The sequence below is a fragment of the Dendrobates tinctorius genome, unplaced genomic scaffold (genome assembly GCF_039654945.1).
Source record: "Dendrobates tinctorius isolate UK_male_01 unplaced genomic scaffold, ASM3965494v1 ptg000029l, whole genome shotgun sequence".
In the NCBI taxonomy this organism is placed as follows: Eukaryota; Metazoa; Chordata; class Amphibia; order Anura; family Dendrobatidae; genus Dendrobates; species Dendrobates tinctorius.
The window spans coordinates 48,895,258-48,910,160 of record NW_027361697.1 but is presented as its reverse complement, the minus strand read 5'-3'; the positions used below and the strand labels follow the sequence as shown (position 1 = coordinate 48,910,160).

General features: G+C 41.7%; 1 protein-coding gene across 2 annotated transcripts in view; it reads left to right on the top strand.

Moving 5' to 3' along the window:
* LOC141085984 (pancreatic alpha-amylase-like) overlaps positions 1-14,903 on the top strand; it is a 138,947-nt gene that overhangs the window by 110,534 nt on the left and 13,510 nt on the right. For both annotated transcript variants that reach the window (XM_073571701.1, XM_073571702.1), the window contains exon 8: positions 12,384-12,505. In XM_073571701.1, coding sequence (XP_073427802.1) covers positions 12,384-12,505 — 122 coding nt within the window. The remainder of the gene's footprint in view (positions 1-12,383; positions 12,506-14,903) is intronic.

The following is a 14,903-nucleotide window of genomic DNA, read 5'->3' as shown; positions in this document are numbered from 1 at the left end:
GTATAGCCGAGTGGATGAGACACAGGATATTTGAAATGCAAGGCCATAAATTAGCTCATCATCCAGTCAAAACAGTAACCTTTAAATGGATTTATCCAGGTCATCCTGGAGTTATAAGCCTAAGAAAAACAACTATAAAAAGCTGGGTGGTACAAAAGACAGTTGTACACATATAGGGGCTGCCGATGCTGCTTGTGGTCCATAATTCATTTTGTCCTTCCTCCAAGGAAACAGAAGGAGAATAGGTATGTCTTTTATTTCTCCCTTTTTTATTTATAACTGTTTTTGCATATTTGTGTGTCATTTTATTTTTATCTTTTTACATCTTTTATTGTAAGCACTGCATTTTTTTTATATTAAAAGGGATATCAGGGACATAAAAAAGTAATGTAGTTGCTAACAGAGGCAATTACCTCCCTTTTGTATTCGGCTCTGGTCATTGACCTCCCTGTCAGAGATTCAGCTACTCACTGTCAACAGAGCAGTGGTTTCTCTTCCTGTTGACAGGGTGGGACTAATGGTGTCATGCTGATTGACAGACATATTTCTGTTGCCTAATTGGGGGAAGCCAGCTGTCAATCAGCATGATGCCAATAGTCCCGCTTTGTCAACAGGAAGAGAAACCGCTGCTCTGTTGACACATCTTAATTTTTAACCTTTTCGCACCAGAGCATGCTTTTGCCTTCGTGACCGGGCCAATTTTTTCAATTCTGACCATTGTCACTTTATGAGGTCATAACTCTAGAACACTTCAACGGATCAGAGTAATTCTGAGAATGTTTTCTTTTGACATATTGTACTTTATGGTAGTGGTAAAATTTCTTTGATATGATTTGTGTTTATTTGTTAAAAAAATGGAAATTTAGCGGAAATTTAGAAAATTTTGCAATTTTCAAACTTTCAATTTTTATGCACTTAAATCAGAGAATCATATCTCAAAATATTTACTAAATAGCATTCCACATATGTCTACTTTACATCAGCACAATTTTTGAAACATTATTATTTTTTTGTTAGGAAGTTATAAGGGTTAAAAGTTGACCAGGGATTTCTCATTTTTCCAACCAAATTTACAAAACCATTTTTTTAGGGACTACCTCACATTTGAAGTGAATTTGGGGTGTCAATATGACAGAAAATATCCAAAAATGACAACATTCTAAAAACTACACCCCTCAATGTGCTCAAAACCACATTCAAGAAGTTAATTAACCCTTTACGTGCTTCACAGGAACTAAAGGAAAAAATGAACATTTAACTTTCTTTCACAAACATTTAACTTTAGAACCATTTTTTTTTATTTTCACAAGTGTAAAAAGAGAAAATGAACCACAAAATTTTTTGTAAAATTTCTCCTAAATACGTCGATACCCCATATGTGGGGGGTAAACCACTCTTTGGGTGCACGGCAGAGCTCGGAAGGGAAGGAGTGCCGTTTGACTTTTTCATTGCAGAACTGGCAGGAATTGAGATCGGATGCCATGTCGCATTTGGAGAGCCCCGATGTGCCTAAACAGTGGAAACCCCCCACAAGTGACACCATTTTGGAAATTAGACCCCCCAAGGAACTTATCTAGATGTGTGGTGAGCACTTTGAACCCCCAAGTGCTTCAGAGAAGTTTATGACTTAAAGCCGTGGAAATAAAAAAGTCACAACTTTACTGTAACACTAACCCTAACTTTAGCCTAACCATAAATTTAGCCTAACATTAGCCCTAACTTTAGCCTAATCCTAACCCTAACTTTAACCTAACCCTATCCCTAACTTTAGCCTAACCCTATCCCAACTTTTGCCTAACCCTAACCCTAACTTTAACCTAACACTAAACCTAACTATAGCACTAACCCTAACCTGCCGTATCTGTTTTTTTACTTCATAACAAGATCACTGACAGGCACAGCTGTTGCTAGCAGCACTTGTCACACTGTTTTCTCCTCTAATCTCTCACTGACAGGAGATCGGAGGAGAAACAGCAATAGGAGTCAGATCGCCTGGGAAAGTCTGTTGCTACAACTAACCTTCCCAGTGATCTGTCTCATTGGCTGATGTGATGCTGATGTCATCTGAACCTGAACCAATCTGGTCTCTATGAGGTTAGGGGTCACAGGAAGCATTGTGCGCCATAATCCTCTCCTTATAAGGTATGTGGGGGTCCGATCAGCACAAAACTGCCGACCATAGACAAACATCTGCGCTGCACAAAGCCCAACATTTATCTACCGTTGGTGGTCATGAAACGGTTAAAGTTCCAGCTATTCCCTTTAAAGCTTAAAATTTTTAATAAGTTTGATCTTTATATGAACTAAAGAATCCATAGACTTTCAGAGAGTGTGTTACCTTTCTGATTGTCTGACAGCAATATATTTTGGGGACTCATCATCCCATGTTAAGTATCCGGAGTGTTTGGGCTGTGTTGGTGCGTGATTTATGCTCACTTTATATACTAGAGCAGAGGTTGAGTGCTAGATTGAGTGCGATAAGAGAAATTATCCCTTGCAGGTGCACCACATGTCACATGATTAGAATTACATATTGACACCAATTATCAACAAAACTTGTGCTTGTTGGACATAAGTCTTTTTTTAACCAAAATACCCTAAATCTAAATCCATGTTACATCATATACAGTGGGAAAAGAAGTACTTGATTCACTGTCAATTTTGAAAGTTTTCCCACTTACAAACAAAGGAGTGGTGTGTAATTTTCATCATAGGTACACTTCAACTGTGATAGACAGAATCTAAAAAAATTCAGAAAATCACATAGTATGATTTTTATATAATTAATATCCACTTTTTTTTCCATCAAATAAGTATTTAATACATTGGAAAAACAGAACTAAATATTTGGTATAGAAACCTTTGTTTGCACTTACAAAGGTCAGATGTTTCCTGTAGTTATTGAGCAAGTTTGCACACACTGTAGAAGGGATTTTGGCAAACTCCTCCATACAGATCTTCTCAGATCTTTCAGGTTTTTGAGCTGCCACTGGGCAACATTGAGTTCACTTCCCTCCAAAGATTTTCTATTGGGTTCAGGTCTGGAGACTGGCTAGACCACCCCAGGACCTTGAAATGCTTCTTACGGAGCCACATCTTAGTTGCTCTTGCTGTGTGTTTCTGGTCATTGTCATGCTGGAAGACCCACTCGCGACTCATCTTCACTGAGGCAAGGTGGTTGCTGGCCAAAATCTAACATTACATGACCCCATCCATCCTCCCTTCAATACGATGCAGTCATCCTTTCTCCTTTGCACAAAAGAACCCCCCAAAGTGTTATTTTTCCTCCACCATGCTTCACAGTTGGGACAGGGTTCTTGGGATTGTACACATCCTTCTTCTTCCTCCAAACACGGCAAGTGGAGTTGATACCTAAAATGTTACTTGCTTCCTTACATGTCTTACTGCACTTGTCTACTTTGGATCATACAACTGGTCTTTCGTGAACTTCAAACAGGCCAAGGACATGTGCTGGCATGAGCAAGGGGACCTTACATGCTCTGCAAGATTTTAGGGTGTGTGCACACGTTGCGGATTCTGCTGGGGATCCGCAGCGGATTTGGCCCTGCGGATCCACAGCAGTTTCTGCTGCATTGTACAGTACCCTTTTAGTCTATGTAAAGCAAAAAACACAGTGCCCACGGTGCAGAATTTTCCACGCGGATTTGCTGAGGTTTTAAATTCGCAGCATGTCAATTCTTTGTGCGGATTCCGCAGCGGTTTGGCACCTACTCCATGACAGGTATCAAACGGCAGGGGAAAACCGCAGGCTAAACCGCAATGAATCCACAGATAAACAGCAGGTCTTTTGACTTGCGGATTTACTTGCGGATTTTGTCAAATCCGGGCGGAAAATTCCGCAGCAGTAACCGCAACGTGTACCCACACCCTTAATCCATAACGGCGCAGTGTGTTACTAATGGTAATGTTTGAGACTGTGGTCCCAGATCTCTTCAGGTTATTGAACAGGTCCTCCCATGTAGATCTTGGATGATTCCTGACCCTTCTCAGAATTATCCAGGAGGCGAGATCATGCATGGAGTCCCAGACAAAGGAAGATTAACAGTCATCTAATATTTCTTCCATTGTCTAATATTTGCACCAACAGTTGTTGCCTTCTCATCAAGCTGTTTGACTATTGTCTTGTAGCCCATCTCAGCCTTATGCAGGTGTACAATTATGTCCTTGGTGTCCTTAGACAGTTCTTTGGGATTGAACATGGTGGGGAGGTTGGAGTGTGATTGGTCGAATATGTGGACAGGTGTCTTTTATACAGGTAACAAATTCAAACAGGTGAAATTACTACAGGTAATGAGTGCAGAGTAGGAGGGCTTCTTAAAAAAATTAACAGGTCTGTGAGAGCCAGAATTCTGGCTGGTTGGCAGGTGATCAAATAATTATTTCATGCAATAAAATACAAATTAATTATGTAAAAATCATACAATGTGATTTCTGGATTTTTTTAAAATTCTGTCTCTCACAGTTAAAGTGTACTTACAATAAAAATTGCAATATAATTAGTGTTGAGCATTCCGATACCGCAAGTATCGGGTATCGGCCGATACTTGCTGTATCGGAATTCCGATACCGACTTCCGATATTTTTTCAATATCGGAATTCGGCATCGGAATCGGAATTCAAAGTTGATTGACAGACTGACGTCATCATGATGCGCGGTGTGTGCGCATCATGATGCGCCGTCATTTCGGGCCTTCCGGGGGTCTCTGCCGGCCTGCCGGGGGGCTGTGCCGGCCTGCCGGGGGGCTGTGCCGGCCTGCCGGGGGTCTGTACCGGCCTGCCGGGGGGCTGTGCCGGCCTGCCGGTGGTCTGTGCACCCTGTGGGGGTCTGTACCGGCCTGCCGGGGGGCTGTGCCGGCCTGCCGGTGGTCTGTGCACCCTGTGGGGGTCTGTACCGGCCTGCCGGGGGGCTGTGCCGGCCTGCCGGTGGTCTGTGCACCCTGTGGGGGTCTGTACCGGCCTGCCGGGGGGCTGTGCCGGCCTGCCGGGGGGCTGTGCTGATGTCCGGGGGTCTGTGCAAGCATCGTCCGATGGGACTACAAGTCCCATCGGGCGATGCCTGCTACCATGACAGTGATTGACACATTAGCCAATGATGGGACAGTAGTAGTCCCATCATCCGGCTAATGTGTTAAATGTTAAAAAAAAAAAAAAAATACTACATACATACTACATGCATGCTACATACATACTACATACTACATACATACTACATATATACTACATACATACTACATGCTACATACATAGTACATGCATGCTACATACATACTACATACATACTACATACATGCTACATACATACTACATACATGCTACATACATACTACATGCATGCTACATACATACATGCTACATACATACTACATGCATGCTACATACATACTACATGCTACATACATACTACATATATACTACATACATACTACATATATACTACATACATACTACATACATGCTACATACATGCTACATACATGCTACATGCATGCTACATACATACTACATACATGCTACATACATGCTACATGCATGCTACATACATGCTACATGCATGCTACATGCTACATACATACCACATACATACTACATACATACTACATACATACTACATGCTACATACATACCACATACATACTACATACATGCTACATACTACATACATACTACATACATACTACATGCATGCTACATACATACTACATGCATGCTACATACATACTACATGCCACATACATACCACATACATACTACATACATACTACATACATACTACATGCTACATACATACTACATATATACTACATGCATGCTACATACATACTACATGCTACATACATACCACATACATACTACATACATGCTACATATATACTACATGCATGCTACATACATACTACATGCTACATACATACCACATACATACTACATACATGCTACATACATACTACATACATACTACATGCTACATACATACCACATATATACTACATACATACTACATACAATACATTCATACAATACATACATAGACATACAGTACATATAACATAGAGTAACATACTTACCAATACTTGTCACATTGTTCCCCGAAGCCATTGTCGTCTACGGAATAAATATTAACATAACAAACCACAAAAATACTCAGCCACGATCCGAAGCAGTCCACGAGTGTGTCCCACGACGATCTTGGGTAGAGAACTGCAGCATCAGATGATGCTGCCGTTCTCTACTGGCTGCAGGAATCCAATGACGGAAGGTAGGTATCCTTCCGCACTGTATTCCTCCGCCACTTAAAAAAAAAAAAGTCCCTAGTCTCACTTTATGCCATTGCTGCGTGGGAAATTCCCACACAGCAATGGCATAAAGTGAGACTAGGGACTTTTTTTTTTTTTAAGTGGCGGAGGAATACAGTGCGGAAGGATACCTACCTTCCGTCATTGGATTCCTGCAGCCCGTAGAGAACGGCAGCAACAGCTGATGCTGCAGTTCTCTACCCAAGATCATCGTGGGACACACTCGTGGACTGCTTCGGATCGTGGGTGAGTATTTTTGTGGTTTGTTATGTTAATATTTATTCTGGAAAAGACAATGGCTTCGGGGAACAATGTGACAAGTATTGGTAAGTATGTTACTCTGTTATATGTACTGTATGTCTATGTATGTATTGTATGAATGTATTGTATGTATGTAGTATATATGTGGTATGTATGTAGCATGTAGTATGTATGTAGTATGTATGTAGCATGCATGTAGCATGCAGTATGTATGTAGCATGCATGTAGTATATATGTAGTATGTATGTGGTATGTATGTAGCATGTAGTATGTATGTAGCATGCATGTAGTATGTATGTAGCATGCATGTAGTATATATGTAGTATGTATGTAGCATGTAGTATGTAGCATGCATGTAGTATATATGTAGTATGTATGTAGCATGTAGTATGTATGTAGCATGTACACTCACTGGCCACTTTATTAGGTACACCATGCTAGTAACGGGTTGGACCCCCTTTTGCCTTCAGAACTGCCTCAATTCTTCGTGGCAGAGATTCAACAAGGTGCTGGAAGCATTCCTCAGAGATTTTGGACCATATTGACATGATGGCATCACACAGTTGGCGCAGATTTGTCGGCTGCACATCCCTGATGCGAATCTCCCGTTCCACCACATCCCAAAGATGCTCTATTGGATTGAGATCTGGTGACTGAGGAGGCCATTTGAGTACAGTGAACTCATTGTCATGTTCAAGAAACCAATCTGAGATGATTCGAGCTTTATGACATGGCGCATTATCCTGCTGAAAGTAGCCATCAGATGTTGGGTACATTGTGGTCATAAAGGGATGGACATGGTCAGCAACAATACTCAGGTAGGCTGTGGCGTTGCAACGATGCTCAATTGGTACCAAGGGGCCCAAAGAGTGCCAAGAAAAAATTCCCCACACCATGACACCACCACCACCAGCCTGAACCGTTGATACAAGGCAGGATGGATCCATGCTTTCATGTTGTTTACGCCAAATTCTGACCCTACCATCCGAATGTCGCAGCAGAAATCGAGACTCATCAGACCAGACAACGTTTTTCCAATCTTCTACTGTCCAATTTTGATGAGCTTGTGCAAATTGTAGCCTCAGTTTCCTGTTCTTAGCTGAGAGGAGTGGTACCCAGTGTGGTCTTCTGCTGCTGTAGCCCATCTGCCTCAAAGTTCGACGCACTGTGCGTTCAGAGATGCTCTTCTGCCTACCTTGGTTGTAACGGGTGGCAATTTGAGTCACTGTTGCCTTTCTATCAGCTCGAACCAGTCTTCCCATTCTCCTCTGACCTCTGGCATCAACAAGGCATTTCCGGCCACAGAACTGCCGCTCACTGGATTTTTTTTCTTTTTCGGACCATTCTCTGTAAACCCTAGAGATGGTTGTGCGTGAAAATCCCAGTAGATCAGCAGTTTCTGAAATACTCAGACCAGCCCTTCTGGCACCAACAATCATGCCACGTTCAAAGGCACTCAAATCACCTTTCTTCCCCATACTGATGCTCGGTTTGAACTGCAGGAGATTGTCTTGACCATGTCTACATGCCTAAATGCACTGAGTTGCCGCCATGTGATTGGCTGATTAGAAATTAAGTCTTAACACACAGTTGGACAGGTGTACCTAATAAAGTGGCCAGTGAGTGTATGTAGCATGCATGTAGTATGTATGTAGTATGTATGTAGCATGTAGTATGTATGTAGCATGCATGTAGTATGTATGTAGCATGCATGTAGTATGTATGTAGCATGCATGTAGTATGTATATGGTATGTATGTAGCATGTAGTATGTATGTAGCATGCATGTAGTATATATGTGGTATGTATGTAGCATGCATGTAGCATGTATGTAGTATGTATGTAGTATATATGTAGTATGTATGTAGCATGTAGTATGTATGTAGCATGCATGTAGTATATATGTAGTATGTATGTAGCATGTAGTATGTATGTAGCATGTAGTATATATGTAGTATGTAGCATGTAGTATGTATGTAGCATGCATGTAGTATATATGTGTTATGTATGTAGCATGTAGCATGCATGTAGTATGTATGTAGTATATATGTGGTATGTATGTAGCATGCAGTATGTATGTAGCATGCATGTAGTATATATGTAGTATGTATGTTGCATGTAGTATTTATGTAGTATGAATGTAGCATGTATGTAGTATGTAGTATGAATGTAGCATGTATGTAGTATGCATGTTGTATGTATGTAGCATGTAATTTTTTTTTTTTTTTTTTTACATTTAACACATTAGCCGGATGGTGGGACTACTACTGTCCCATCATTGGCTAATGTGTCAATCACTGTCATGGTAGCAGGCATCACCCGATGGGACTTGTAGTCCCATCGGACGATGCCTGCACAGACCACCGGCAGGCCGGCACAGCCCCCCGGAGCCTGCACAGCCCCCCGGCAGGCCGGCACAGCCCCCCGGAGCCTGCACAGCCCCCCGGCAGGCCGGCACAGCCCCCCGGCAGGCCGGCACAGCCCCCCGGCAGGCCGGCACAGACCACCGGAGCCTGCACAGCCCCCCTGGCAGGCCGGCACAGCCCCCCCGAAAGGCCCGTACAGACCCCAGAGAGGCTGTACAAGGGCAGGAAAGGGTTTTTCTTATTCCGATACCGGAAGTCCCATAGACTTGAATGGGACTTCCGGTATCGGAATCGGCGATACCGATACTTTTTTTAAAGATCGGCCGATACCATCCGATACGATACTTTGAAGTATCGGACGGTATCGCTCAACTCTAAATATAATATACCGTGGCACTATTGTGATGGTGCTCAAGTAGGTTCCTAAACCAATGTGTATAAAATAAAACTTGGCACAAAACTCAGAAGAATCCGTGAGAAAACGTTGAATCCGTGAGAAAACGTTAATGCAGTCCGATTGGTAGGTGGGTATCCTGGTCTTTTTCCCTATTGTGTGTTAATCCTAACCCTATCTTTTTCCTGAATACTACAGGGTGGGCCATTTATATGGATAAACCTAAATTAAATGGGAATGGTTGGTGATATCAAATTCCTGTTTATGGCACATTAGTATATGGGAGGGGGGAAACTTTTCAAGATGGGTAGTGACCATGTAAGCCATTTTGAATTTGGCCATTTTGGATTGCATCTTTATAAATGGCCCATCCAGGTGTATTCATATGAATGGCCCACCCTGTAGTTCTTGTATAATATACTCTCTCTTAAGAGAGGATGTATCTTGTTTCTTTTCTTTGTTTGTCATCTGAAGATATGTATGTATATATATATATATATATATATATATTTATATAGTTAGGTCCATATATATTTGGACAGAGACAACATTTTTCTAATTTTGGTTCTAGACATTACCACAATGAATTTTAAACAAAACAATTCAGATGCAGTTGAAGTTTAGACTTTAAGCTTTCTTTTGAGGGTATCCACATTAAAATTGGATGAAGGGTTTAGGAGTTTCAGCTCCTTAACATGTGCCACCCTGTTTTTAAAGGGACCAAAAGTAATTGGACAGATTAAATAATTGTAAATAAAATGTTCATTTCTAGTACTTGGTTGAAAACCCTTTCTTGGCAATGACTGCCTGAAGTCTTGGACATCACCAGACGCTGTGTTTCCTCCTTTTTGATGCTCTGCCAGGCCTCCACTGAGGTGGTTTTCAGTTGCTGTTTGTTTGTGGGCCTTTCTGTCTGAAGTTTAGTCTTTAACAAGTGAAATGCATGCTCAATTGGGTTGAGATCAGGTGACTGACTTGGCCATTCAAGAATATTCCACTTCTTTGCTTTAATAAACTCCTGGGTTGCTTTGGCTTTATGTTTTGGGTCATAGTCCATCTGTAGTATGAAACGACGACCAATCAGTTTGGCTGCATTTGGCTGGATCTGAGCACACAGTATGGCTCTGAATACCTCAGAATTCATTCGACTACTTCTGTCCTGTGTCACATCATCAATAAACATTAGTGACCCAGTGCCACTGGCAGCCATGCATGCCCAAGCCATCACACTGCCTCCGCTGTGTTTTACAGATGATGTGGTATGCTTTGGATCATGAGCTGTACCACGCCTTCGCCATACTTTTCTCTTTCCATCATTCTGGTAGAGGTTGATCTTGGTTTCATCTGTGCAAAGAATGTTCTGCCAGAACTGTGCTGGCTTTTTTAGATGTTTTTTTAGCAAAATCCAGTCTAGCCTTTTGATTCTTGATGCTCATGAGTGGCTTGCACCGTGCAGTGAACCCTCTGTATTTACTTTCATGCAGTCTTCTCTTTATGGTAGATTTGGATATTGATACACCTACCTCCTGGAGATTGTTGTTCACTTGGTTGGCTGTTGTGAAGGGGTTTCTCTTCACCATGGAGATTATTCTGCGATCATCCACCACTGTTGTTTTCTGTGGGCGCCCAGGTCTTTTTGCATTGATGAGTTCACCAGTGCTTTCTTTCTCAGGTTGTACCAAACTGTAGATTTTGCCACTCCTAATGTTGTAGCAATTTCTCGGATGGGTTTTTTCTGTTTTTGCAGCTTAAGGATGGCTTGTTTCACCTGCATGGAGAGCTCCTTTGAACGCTGTTTCCTTCACAGCAAAACCTTCCAAATGCAAGCACCACACCTCAAATCAACTCCAGGCCATTTATCTGCTTAATTGAGAATGACATAACGAAGGGATTGCCCACACCTGTCCATGAAATAGCCTTGGAGTCAATTGTCCAATTACTTTTGGTCCCTTTAAAAACAGGGTGGCACATGTTAAGGAGCTGAAACTCTTAAACCCTTCTTCAAATTTTAATGTGAATACCCTCAAATGAAAGCTGAAAGTCTGAACTTCAACTGCTTCTAAATTGTTTTGTTTAAAATTCATTGTGGTAATGTCTAGAACCAAAATTAGAAAAATGTTGTCTCTGTCCAAATATATATGGACCTAACCGTATATATACACATATATATATATATAGTTTCTCTTGTTCTTTTTTCTGTACTATAGCAGACTGACGAAGGTCTGTGTATGAACAAAATGTTTTGTATATGTTATTCGGACTACATTAAAGTTCTCACAGATTCTTCTGAGTTGAGCGCCAAGTTTTATTTTATACAATAAATACAGACCTCTCCATTCTTTGTAGGTGGGAAAACTTGCAAAATTGGCAGTGCATCTAATTTTTTTTTTCTCCAGTGTAATTGTTCAAGATGATTGCTGTCTTTTAAAAAAAAACAAATTGGAGCAAGTTCAGAGAAGAGCGACCAGAATGGTGACAAGTATGCAAACCATATCCTATGAGAAATGGTTGCAGGATTTGGGAATGTTTAGCTAGCAAGAAAGAAGACTGAGAGGAGATTTAAAAGCCATCTACAAATAGCTCAAGAGCTGTTACATTGTAGAAGGATCATCTTTCTTCTCATTTGCACAAGGAAAGACTAGAAGCAATAGGATAAAACTGAATGGGAGGAGACACAGATTAGATATTTGAAAAAAACTTTTTGACAGTTAGGGTGATCAATGAGTGGAACAGGCTGCCACAAGAGCTGGTGAGTTCTTCTTCAATGGAAGTCTTCAAACAGAGGCTGGACAGACATCTGCCTGGGATGATTTAGCGAATCCTGCTTTGAGCAGGGGGTTGGTCAGATGACCCAGGAGGTCCTTTCCAACTCTACCATTCTCTGATTCTACATTGGTGATGCAATGTCAAAAGTGAGAAACTTATGCTTAAGGGTCAGAAACTAGCTTTAATGGCGAAAATGTACTTTAAAATAAAAAAGCAGTCCGAATATTCAAATTTATAAAAGAATTGAGTTATTTCATTATATATATTTATATTATGATTCCAGGATGTCAATGACTGGATTGGACCTCCAAGCTACAATAATGGCTCCATTAAGGTTGTCACTATCAATGAAGACACCACTTGTGGAAATGGCTGGGTGTGTGAGCACAGATGGAGACAGATAAAGTAAGTTACAATTCACAACCATTGTGATAGAACATTTGTTTTCAGTTCTCATCATTATTAGATGAGTGGAGGATTTTCTCAGGGTACCCACTGTAATTCGCATATTCAAGTTGATGTGACACTCTTGCAAATGTTTTGTCCCCTTATTCCATACTGTTAGTATCTTTAATTGCTGCTTTGCCTAGTGTTAAAGCTTTTGCCTAGTTCAAGTCAAATGGACTGATCTGCCATATGCTACTAAAAAGAGGTTTGTAGTCAGCCCTTTCAACAGTTGATAGGCAGGGGTATCTAGAGACCAACCACAACTAATCTAATACTGATGACCTCTCCTAGGTGGGTTATCAAAAGTGGTAGTGTGCCATGTAACTAACTAACGCACAGAAATACTACACATACATTTTACTGTGATTATTAGTTTTGCACTGCTTAGGCTCTGATTCATCAAAGTGTTTGATAGTTGTTGTAAAAAGGTTTGAAAAGTCAAATCATTTTGCTCACCAGTTTTGGCCAGCTTAGCAAAAATTGCAGAGCTGGGGAGAGGCAGGGGCAGAACAGGGTGTTGCAATAACGGCCCATCAAATTCATCAATACAAAACCTACAAAAGACAAAATAAGAAAACCCCTGTTATAATTAAGTAAATAAAAAGCAAAAGTGTATTTAAATAATTCAGAGTTCTTAGTAATACTGTATTTGATCAAATATAGCATAAAAGCCGACCCATCGTCGACAAGGTGACTCTGATCGGGGTGCTCCTACACTGTCTAATATTAAAAACCTTATCATATGTCAAAGTTGACGTCAGCGTGTGAGTAAGGGCAGACAAAAGGACCAGATCTCAACCAGGACACCAGTCAGGGGAAGCCTTTAAATACAATTTTCAGCTCAGGAGAGGGAGGCCACACCCGGGCTTCCTTTTGTCTGCCCTTATTCACACACTGGCATCGACTTTGACACATGATAAGGTTTTTAATATTAGACAGTGTTGGACAGCCCCGATCAGAGTCACCTTGTCGACAGTGGGACAGTTTTTATGCTATATTTGATCAAATAGACAGTATTACTAAGAACTCTGAATTATTTAAATGCACTTTTGCTTTTTATTTATTTAATTAGAGCAGGGATTTTCTCATTTTGTATTTTGTAGGTTTTGCATACTTCATGGCCAATGTGAACATGCGTTTATGTGCTGCATGTACTGTACACCTGTAGGTAGGGTAACCGACAGGGGGGTGGCCCACTTCTAGCCGCAAACAGACTCGAGACAGAGACAGGATCGTGTCCAACAGGTCTTCTTCATTAGCAGTCGTCACAACGACAACAGCAACACACGACAGCAGTTTACACTCTCTGCACACAGGCCCGGGTACCTTCGCTTCCTCCTTACTTCCGTATGATGACCCTCGCAGCTCTTTCACTGCAGTTGCCCTAGGCATATCTACTGCAGCGCTTCACCAGCCCGAGTCCGTCCGCCTTGTTGTACCCCCAGGCTGTCTCCGTCTGTGGCTTCTGTCGTTTGAGCCCCCCGTGACCGTCTCAGCTGTCAGTCCCCTCCGGAGCTTCTTTTCCTGTCTTTTCTCCTCAGCAGATCTTCCTGTCTCCTGTGCTTCTCTCGCTGACTGACGCTTCCAGAACCTTCTCTCCCTCTTTTATATCCCTCTCGTTCTGGTAACCCCGCCCCCATGACTTGGCAGTTTCTTCAGCCAATGGCTGCTGTTTAGTCCTGTTCTTACTACTCTCCACTGCGCTCTAGTGATCAAACTCCAATATTACACTCTTTCTCTTTATCTCCAGCTGTTTCCCATCTCTCACTATAACAGTCCACCTACAATACATCATACCTTTGCCTTCCTACTGCAGACAGGTCCGTACGTCAGTTCACCTTCCCTACACACCATCTCAAACCAAGTTCCATTTTTGTGTTTTTTTTTAATTCATCAAAAGTAGCAGCATTTCTTCTGCCAAAAATGTCACTTCAGTGCTTGACTGGAGTAAAATTCCTTGTGAGATGCACAGAGGCTTGTGAGATGCACAGAGGCACATGCCAGTGGTGAGTTGTGCGAAATTAGGTGGAGTGCGCCTCATAAAGAATTTGGCGCAAATTTGGCATTTCTTATGCCTGTGTAAGGGAGGGACAGGACTGTAGTCATTGATCTGAGATACTGTAACATCGATGTCCAGGCCTTCCCCTACAGAAAACTGTATTCTTCTCTTCAGCATACCTGCATCTCCAATTCAAGACTTCCCTGGGCACTTCCCAGGCGATGACGGTCCCTCTTCCAGGTGACCCCCAATAATGGAGACACAGTCCAGCATAACTTGAACATTCTCTTTACTCAATACTTTACACGTTACATACATGGTTGGCACATCATGATATTCACTTGGTTCCTCATCTTT